The sequence below is a fragment of the Penaeus japonicus genome, unplaced genomic scaffold, assembly GCF_977035675.1.
Source record: "Penaeus japonicus unplaced genomic scaffold, GWHDUDI00000001_assembly GWHDUDI00000015, whole genome shotgun sequence".
In the NCBI taxonomy this organism is placed as follows: domain Eukaryota; kingdom Metazoa; phylum Arthropoda; class Malacostraca; order Decapoda; family Penaeidae; genus Penaeus; species Penaeus japonicus.
The window spans coordinates 3876176-3887290 of record NW_028234417.1 but is presented as its reverse complement, the minus strand read 5'-3'; the positions used below and the strand labels follow the sequence as shown (position 1 = coordinate 3887290).

At 34.0% G+C, this 11115-nt stretch overlaps 1 protein-coding gene across 2 annotated transcripts in view; it reads right to left on the bottom strand.

The window, feature by feature from the left end:
• The window catches only part of LOC122242721 (cilia- and flagella-associated protein 298), a 26218-nt gene extending 16969 nt beyond the window's left edge, over positions 1 to 9249 (bottom strand). The window contains exon 1 of one of the 2 annotated variants that reach the window (XM_086544366.1): positions 9178 to 9249. In XM_086544366.1, coding sequence (XP_086400492.1) covers positions 9178 to 9193 — 16 coding nt within the window. In that variant the 5' untranslated portion in view covers positions 9194 to 9249. The remainder of the gene's footprint in view (positions 1 to 9177) is intronic. The other variant, XM_086544365.1, reaches the window with a different exon arrangement.
• Positions 9250 to 11115: the final 1866 nt, after the last annotated feature.

The following is an 11115-nucleotide window of genomic DNA, read 5'->3' as shown; positions in this document are numbered from 1 at the left end:
TAACAACCATTACATCATGTAACCACGATTACATCAGTTTACTGACAAAAATACCTGCTGGTATAATATATGTGATAAAAACTGAACCATGAGAATAATAGATCTACCCCTTTCTATATTTTTTTCATTCTCTCTCTTTCAGTGTCCCACTCACACTCTGCCCAACTGTTTTATTGTGAATTAAGCCAATTGCCGGGTCATTCAATTAAGTATTGTTCAAGAGAACGTCTATGTCTTCTCCAGGTCACAGCCAGGGACCTAGCTGTGTCAGCGCTGATAACAACTGGAAACATTCTGTTGTTTACTAATTGCAATGATGGCTGTTTACGCTCTCGGTCTCACATTCACACTCTCACACACACGCACACACTCACACTCTCACACACACACGCACACACTCACACTCTCACACACACGCACACACTCCTTATCTCTCTCTCTCTCTCATTCACTCACTCTCTCATTCACTCACTCACTCACTCTCTCATTCACACACACTCTCATTCACTCTCTCTCATTCACTCTCTCTCATTCACTCTCTCTCATTCACTCTCTCTCATTCACTCACTCCCTCATTCACTCTCTCTCATTCACACACTCTCTCCTCTCTCTCTCTCTCAATCATTCTCTCCTCTCTCTCTCAATAACTCTCTCCTCTCTCTCTCTCAATCATTCTCTCCTCTTTCTCTCTCTCTCAATCATTCTCTCCTCTTTCTCTCTCTCTCAATCATTCTCTCCTCTCTCTCTCTCTCACTCACTCTCTCCTCTCTCTCTCTCTCACTCACTCTCTCCTCTCTCTCTCTCTCAATCATTCTCTCCTCTCTCTCTCTCTCTCAATCATTCTCTCCTCTCTCTCTCTCAATCATTCTCTCCTCTCTCTCAATCATTCTCTCCTCTCTCTCTCTCAATCATTCTCTCCTCTCTCTCTCTCAATCATTCTCTCCTCTCTCTCAATCATTCTCTCCTCTCTCTCTCTCTCTCAATCATTCTCTCCTCTCTCTCTCTCAATCATTCTCTCTCTCTCTCTCAATCATTCTCTCCTCTCTCTCTCTCTCAATCATTCTCTCCTCTCTCTCTCTCTCAATCATTCTCTCCTCTCTCTCTCTCTCTCTCAATCATTCTCTCCTCTCTCTCTCTCTCTCTCTCAATCATTCTCTCCTCTCTCTCTCTCACTCAATCATTCTCTCCTCTCTCTCTCAATCATTCTCTCCTCTCTCTCATTCACTCTCCTCTCTCTCTCATTCACTCTCTCATTCTCTCCTCTCTCTCATTCACTCTCTCCTCTCTCTCTCATTCACTCTCTCCTCTCTCTCTCATTCACTCTCTCGCATTTACTCCCTGTTTCTCGCTTCACTCTCTCGCATTTACTACCTCTCTCTCTCGTATTCTCGTTCTCATTCGCTCTCTCTCATTCACACTCCCTCTCTCTCTCACTCTCATTCACACACACATACACTCTCTCTCCCTCATTCACACTCTCCTTTTCCCTCATTCACACTCTCTCCTTTTCCCTCATTCACACACTCTCCTTTTCCCTCATTCACACACTTTCCTTTTCCCTCATTCACACACACTCCTTTTCCCTCATTCACACACTCTCCTTTTCCCTAATTCACACACTCTCTTTCACTTTCTCTCATTCACTGTCTCTCTCGCATTCACTCTCCCTTACTCTCTTATTCACTCTCTCTCATTTATTCACTCTCTCTCGCATTCTCATTTGCTTTCTCTCTCATTCACACACTCTCTCTCATTCACACACTTTCTCCCTCTCTCTCTCTCCCTCATTCACACTGTCTCTCTCCTTCACACACTCTCTCATTCGCACTCTCTCATTCACACACATACACGCGCTCTCGCTCTCTCTTTCATTCACACACTCTCTCTGTCCCTCATTCACACACACTCTTTCTCTCTTCCTCATTCACACACTCTCTCTCTCTTCCTCATTCACACACTCTCTCTCCCTCATTCACACACTCACTCTTTCTCTCCCTCATTCTCACTCTCTCCCTCACTCACACATTCTCTCTTTCTCTCCCTCATTCACACACGCTCTCCTTCATTCACACACACTCTCTCTCATTCACACAAACTCTCCCTCATTCACACACACTCTCTCTATCTCCCTCATTCACACACTCTCTCTCTCCATCATTGATACACACTTTCTCTCTTCCTTATTCACACACTCTCTCATTCACACACACTCTCTCTCCATCATTCATACACACTTTCACTCCCTTATTCTCACACATTCTCTCTCTCATTCACTCTCTCTCTCCCCCTCATTCACACATACTCCCTCTCTCTCTCATTCACACACTCTCTTTCTCTCCCTCATTCACACATACTCCCTCTCTCTTTCCCTCATTCACACACACTCTCTCTCCCTCATTCACACACACACTCTCTTTCACTCTCTCTCATTCATAGACTCTCTCATTCACAGACACTCTCTCATTCACAGACACACTCTCTCATTCACACACACACTCTCATTCACACTCTCTCTCATTCTCTCTCGCTCGGTCTGTCTCATTCTCTCTCGCTCTCTCGTTTACTCTCATTCACTCTTTCTCTCTCTATCTCATTCACTCTTTCTTTTTTTTCTCTCATTCACTTTCTCTCTCATTTACTCTTTCTCTCTCTCTCATTTACTCTCTTTCTCTCCCTCTCATTTACTCTCTAATTTTCTCTCTCTCCCTCTCCCTCTCTCATTTACTTTCTCATATACTCTCTCTCATTTACTCTCTCTTTCTCTCCCTCTCTCATTTACTCTCTTCCTCTCTCTCATTTACTCTCCCATTTTCTCTCTCTCCCTCTCCCTCTCTCATTTACTCTCTCTCTCATATACTCTCTCTTTCTCTCTCATTTACTCTCTCTTTCTCATTTACTCACTCACTTGCTCACTCTCATTCTCACTCACTCACTCTCATCATTCTATAGACTTTATAATGTAAATGAGTTTAGTAGTTACCCGTTAGATATGAGCAGAAAACGAGGGAAAATTCTTACAACATAGAAAACTCCATAGAAGAGGGTAACTTATATATTTACTATTACTGACGGCATTTTGTATTACTGTAGTATCCTCTCTTTCTCTCTCGTGTGTGTGTCTGTGTGCGTGTCTCTCTCTCACACACATACAGTTAACATATAGTTATATAGTCAACTGGATAGATAAACAAATATAAATGTATACTTATGATAGTGTAGAGCAGGTTTCTCAAACATATGGTCCGAAACATTTTAATGCGGCCTGCTCCTCTAATGACAACAGGCATCATCATTATTAGAATGTCTTATTTCAGTTATCTTTACAGTATCACCTACTTCAATTTCTAATCTTTATGAATTAAACTGGTGTTCAGCATCTTGTGCGCAATAATATTGTTTTAACAATTCATAAATGGGTTTTTGTATCACTTAAAGATGGCATTATATTTACGTATTACATATTATATATACATATATATTATATATCATATATATACATATATATTATATATATACATATATCTCTGCAATAGCTATGAAATTATAAGAATAGCTATAGCTTAACAGATGCTACCTTAGGTGACCTAACCGAACTTCAATTTCAGCTTCACAGAACGAAGCCCCATAAAATCATCGCTCAAGGATTATCAAGCAAAGTTGGACCTTAAAGGATTTTGATTGTCCTCTCGGAAGGCGGGACTTCGACCTCTGACTGCTCCCCTTCGCCCAATCCGCGTCAAGCTAAACCATGCCCTTGCCCAATCAACGAGGTCAACCTAAGCTCTTTGAAAATTACCCTGTTACTCATGAATTGGCATCGCATCATGAATCATATTGTACATATTCTCACAGAGGATTATTCAACACTTCTTTAAGACTTCCCTAGGAGGCTTCATTCTCACACTTCAACTCCTCGGGATGACAAGTAGAACTTGTATCTAGGCATTGTTGATATTTATATTATACTGCATTATTGCCACGTTTTAGTGTTCTCTGATATATATCTAAATATATCTAAATATATCTAAATATATCTATATCTATATCTATATGTTTTATATACATACATACATATATTTGTATATATAGTGTTATATATCATCAGTGATAGCATATTGATCTTGACGTGATACGTGTTTTATGATCGCCAACCTTAATTCTTGAGTAGAGTAGTTATCTTGTCTAGCACATATGCCTTCCATAAAGGATGTTGCTATAGATACATTACTTTGCCAATATACATATCCATATATATACATATACATTCATACACATACATATACATATACACAAATATATTACATAGATATGCATATACATAAATATATTACATAGATATGCATATACATATTTACATATACATATACAGATGCACACATTATATATTTAATGTATATGTATACATATGTATATATGTATATGTATATATATGTACATGTGTATGTATATATATGTATATGTATATTTGTATATGTATATATATATATATATATATATATGTATATGTATATATATGTATATATATCTATAAATATGTATAAGTATATATGTACATATATGTATGTATATGTATATATATGAATATATGTATATATGTATATATTTATATATGTATATAAATGTATATATATGAATATATGTATATATATATATGAATATATGTATATATATGTATATATAATATATGTATATATATGTATATATATATTTATATATGTATATATGTATATATATATTTATATATGTGTATATATATTTATATATATTTATGTGTATATATATTTATATATATTATATATGTGTATATATGTATATATATTTATATATATATTTATATATGCATATATATGCATATATATGTATATATAAATTTATATATGTATATATAAATATTTATTTATATATATGTATATATACGTATACATAAATGTATATATATGTATACATATATGTATATATATGTATATATATATGTATATATAAGTATATATGTATATGAATAATATATGTATATGTATATATGTATAATATATTTATATATGTATATATATATTTATATATATATTTATATATGTATATATATATTTGTATATGTATATATATCTATATATGTATATAAATATTTATATATATGTATATATACATATATTTATATATGTATACATATATACATATATATGTATACATATATACATATATATGTATACATATATATGTATATATGTATACATATATACATATATACATATATATGTATACATATATATGTATACATATATATGTATATATGTATATATATCTATAATATATACTTATATATGTATACATATATATGTATACATATATATATGTGTACATATGTGTATATATATTTATATAAATGTATACATATATATGTATATATATGTAATACATATATGTATACATATATATACATATATATGTATACATATATATGTGTGTACATATGTGTATATATATTTATATAAATGTATACATATATATGTATATATATGTATACATATATGTATACATATATATACATCTATATGTATACAAATATATGTATACATATACATGTATGTATATATATATGTATACATATACATGTGTGTATATATATGTATACATATACATGTGTGTATATATATGTATACATATACATGTGTGTATATATATGTATACATATACATGTATGTATATACACACATACATGAATTCATATATATGTATATATGTATACATATATATGTATATGTATACATATGTATGTGTATAATGTATACATAAATGCATACATATGTATACATATATACACATGTATATGTATACCTATATATACATATATGTATACATAAATATATGTATCTATGTATATAGATATGTATACATATATATACATATATATGTATACATATATATACATATTTATGTATACATACCTGTATAAATACATATATGTATACATATACTATATATATGCATACATGTATATGTATACATATATATAGGTATACATATATATACATATATACGTATACATATATATGTATATATATGTATACATATATACATATATATACATATACATATATGTATACATATATATGTATATATATGTATACACATATATGCATACATATATATGTATATATATATGTATACATACATATATATATGTACATATATATATATACACTACTACAACTACTACAATTTCATTATATATGCATTATCATCGCGTGTTGGAATCCAGAAGCATGATGATACTGATCGCCTAACAAGGTCAGAATGTATGGATATAAATTTTGCAATAGCATCAAACCCTCCTGCAAAGAGAACTCGCCTGCTCTAATAAATTTTCTAAGACCTGAAATCTGTGGCATACAGCATTTTGATCTGTATTAACAAGGAAAATAATAAGTGGCTCATATAGGACAAAAAATAAAAACTACAAGAAGTGTAAGCGAACAATTGCACACAATGTGTCAGAGTGCGATGTCATATGATTCTGTTATTCGTATCGCTTCTTCCGGTGTTACAAATAACTAAGGAACTGTATTATCTCCTATGATCTAATAGAATTCATATCATATCCTATTTTTTTAAACATAATGTAGGGAAGTAGACTAATCCGACTAAAAAAAAAATTATAGGTATAAACACCTGTGTGATTATTTTATAAAAATTGATGTATTTGAAAATATAAAGAGACCATATTATAAAAAAAATTGTTTTAAAATATATGCTATGATCGTGTTCCCAAATCTAGCCAAACTACTCAGTTCTCTCATGATCTTTTGCTACTCTTCTGCACAATAACATGAAATAGCGGAAAAAGAAAAAAAAAAAAAAATAGGCATAATTCATAAACACCAATTTCTGTGCAAGTTCATCGTCACTAAAGTTCATCCTATATTAACGAGCCTGACTCACTCACTCACTCACTCACTGATTCACAAGCATTACCAAGCTTTGATACATTTCAGGTTTTAACATTATAACATCACACTGCAAATTCCGGACGTAACATCAAAATATCTTCTAGTACATGTGTGAAAAATAATCACATGTTTCTTTTCATCTTCATTTTACACACCCGAACGTACTGCTAAAAGGTGTGGACAAAGATCATTGCATTTGATATACGGGGCACATCACAATATCACATTCCGAAATTAGAATATAACATTATTATGTCCACGCGACTTCGAAACACACATTTACAAAGAATGGGATACCTTAACAAAAGTGATCGGTCAGACGGAAACACATGCATACATTCATACATATCAAAGACAACTTTCGAACGTAGGTCACATCTACCCTCTGAATAGAACATGGTTGAGTAAATATCACATCAAATCAAGAATTGATAAAGACGCCGACAAATTCACGGTTCGGCCCGTTCATTCTCGCTTCAGCCATTAGCTGATGAAGACGGGGTCCTTCTGGCCACTTATAATCACCAGCCAATCAGAAACCTTTCTTCAGGTTTGGGGCTTTTGAGGGGTTGATGCGGGGACGGCCATGCAGTACATGCATTTATGCATACCTTTATACATTTATACATAGATAAACATACATACATACATACACAAAACACTCTCTCACACACACACACAAACACAATACATATATATATATAGTAGATGGTGGATAGAGGAATAAACGTATATGTTTATATATATTATATATATATTATATATATATATATATATATTATATATATATTATATATACATATTATATATACATATTATATATACATATTATATATACATATTATATATATTATATATACATATATATATACATATATATATACATATGCATACATACACATATAGATATATATACATAGATATAAATAGATACATACATATATACATGTGTATATATCAATGCGGAGACCTCTATAAATGCCATCACTCTAATTATAATCCCTTCCTCCCACTTTACTGTCGATTTCCTATGAAGTCAATATATCTGAAATTTTAATTAGCAAAATAAAAGGTGTTTAATCCAATTTGGAATCTCATCAGGCGCGAGAAATTCCTAGTAGGAGGGAGGGAGGGAGGGAGGGAGGGAGGGAGGGAGGGAGGGAGGGAGGGAGGGAGGGAGGGAGGGAGGGAGAGAAGGAGAGAGGGGAAATGGGGGGGGAAGAAGAGAGGAGGGAGGGAGAGGGGGGAAATGGGGGGGGGGAAGAAGAGAGGAGGGAGGGAGAGGGGGGAAATGGAGAGAGAGGGAGAGACGGAGGAAGGGGAAGGGGGAAAGGGAGAGGGAGAGAGTGTAAAGAGAGACAGTGCGTAAGAGAAAGAGACACATAGCGTAAAAGAAAGGGAGACAGAGCGTATGAGAAGAGAAGAGAGCGTAAAAGAAGAGACAGAGAGTAAGAGAGAGACAAAGTAAAAGGGAGAAGGAGAGGGAGAGAGAAGGGGGAGGGGCAGGAGAGAGGACTAGGAAAGTTAGAGAGAAATAAAGAGAAAGAGATGAACTGAAAAATAGCGTTCTATCTTCGTGGCTTCTCCTTCCTGGGCGAGTCTAGTTCTAGTTCAAATAACTACCGAAAATTATAAAAGCAAGGAGGTACATTCACTCCCCAAGCATGACGCCATTTGAAATAAAAAATAAAATCCAATTTGCCTTTCTTTAAATACAAATACACCCAAGCCTTTGCTGAGCTGGGATGCAAGTAATAAGAATCTGGATGGTAGTCCATTTTTCTCGACTTCATTCTTATTTCCATCATCTATTTTTTTCCCCCAAGATGCAAATGAAAGATCTTCCAAGCACTCTGGTTGTTGATGCAATCTTAAAGTTGGCCTTTGCCTCTCTAGGTTAGGTTACTGAGAGGCGTATGAATGAGAATAATTCCAGGAGGCGAGATGGATTATTTCACAGATCCTGATTAAACCTTGTGAGGATTCGACCATCGAAGCGTTAAATAATTCGACAGGTCAAGTATAATAATTTATTTTCATTCATCAGAAATATAACATTAACTAATATCAAACTGCCCTCTCTTATCAGAATGATCTATATATATAAAAAAAACGCATATATGACCTGTAAACATTTAATTCCAGAATATTCTCCATATCAATAACGAAGGGCGTGGAATTCGAATATTAAAACCTAACACGAATATTCAAACAGTGAAAAGCATACACTTACCTCTGTGGTTGGCCATTGAAGGTATTGCTCCCTAAAGCTCAGGTTTCTACCGAAAGGATATCACAAGAGGCTTTAAATATGAATGATTCAAATATTAATTACCGGTCATTCTAGTCCTGGGTTCTAAAGATAAAGCCTTGTACGAATTGAAACATGGGTAGGTATGAGGACTAACGCTAGACTCATAAAACCGTTTTTAACGCTTAAGTCAAAACGGTAATGTCTAATGTTTCCTTCGTTATTGTGACTTTCATTAATATTGACTGTTTCATGTCACCTTTGTACACATTTTTGGGTTTGTGTAATGTTTTACGGTTTGGTATCTAATGCTTTGGATTAAGTTTAATGTTTGATGTTTTACCCCTTTACATGCATCATGAGTTCATGAGTTAATGATTTGTCATTAAAGATTTAGCCTTATAATTAATACTGCATATAATTTTAAGCATATGTTTATTGTACATTTTATAGTTAATAAATATCTATCATATCTGCCTTTACCCTTGTATCTGGCATAAGTTGTAAATGAATTGTTTAAATACGGTGAGATCCAGAAAAAGACTTTATTAATATTTTGAAACATTCGTACACGTTTTATTACATTTTCAAATCACTGTAAACAGTTTGTTCTCATCTCCACTTGTGCCAACAGATAACTAAAATTCAGTTAATGAATTTGATGAATTTCTGACATATCTGAAGACCTGAATCAGTGCTGCCATCTACCGTTTACACCTCTAGACCGTCCGTTTTCTTTGCGTAATGACTATTTTATTTGTTTTTTTGAAGACATTAAGCCGATAAATCACTTGGTTCAATGATAAGCAAACATTTGAAATACAAAAATGTACATTCTAATCATAAATGTTTCGACTATTGCAGAATATGTTTATTTAAACCAAAGAATATGAAAATGCGTCTTTTAGAAAATAAACAGGACAGACTCAGGTTTATTTAAATCACGTCGGTTATCGTATATCAAAACAATGATTTATGAAATAACAAGAAGCAATATAGACAGTTGTGATAAAACCTAACAGTCTAGAAATTATATTGTGAGTACAGTCGTAATATGGATTTATCTAGGAAATAAATAGACGTTTTCAAGAAAGCAAATCTCATAAATAAACATCAAAATCTTTAAAATAAAATAATAAAAACACTTAATTCGCTAGAGGATACTGCTAATCTGGTCTAAGAAGGAAAAAAAAAACAAATGATCTCCTACTTCCCAGAAACCTGCAGGATATAATTTTCTTAATGGAGGATGTGAAGAAGAATCTGCGAATGTGTTATCGTGTACGTAAGAGAAAGAAAGGGAGAGAGAGAGTGAGAGAGAGAGAGAGAGGGAGAGAGAGAGAGAGAGAGAGAGAGAGAGAGAGAGAGAGAGAGAGAGAGAGAGAGAGAGAGAGAGAGAGAGAGAGAGAGAGGGAGAGAGAGGAGAGAGAGAGAGAGAGAGAGAGAGAGAGAGAGAGAGAAAGGGAGAGAGAGAAGAGAGAGGGATAGAGAGAGAGAGAGAGAGAGGAGAGAGAGAGAGAGAGAGAGAGAGAGAGAGAGAGAGGAGAGAAAGAGAGAGAGAGGAGAGAGAGAAAGAGAGAGAGAGAGAGAGAGAGAGGAGAGAAAGAGAGAGAGGAGAGAGAGAGAGAGAGAGAAATTAGATAAGATAATAATGGTTCTCAACAAGCGAAAGTTCTCGAAAACAAGTTAGCAGAAATTTCTGGAAACGGCATTGCAGAGGGAATGGAGATATTCTGAATATAAAGACATGAGTTAACTTTGATGTCAAGATTTGTTTTTCTTTTTTCTTTTTGTCCTGGGTTAGATGAAATATTAATTTTTTTAAAGATCACTCTCCCTCTCCCCTCCCTCTCTCTCTCCCTCTCCCTCTCTCCTCTTTCTCTACTATCCCTCCCCCCCCCCTCTCTCTCTCTCTCTCTC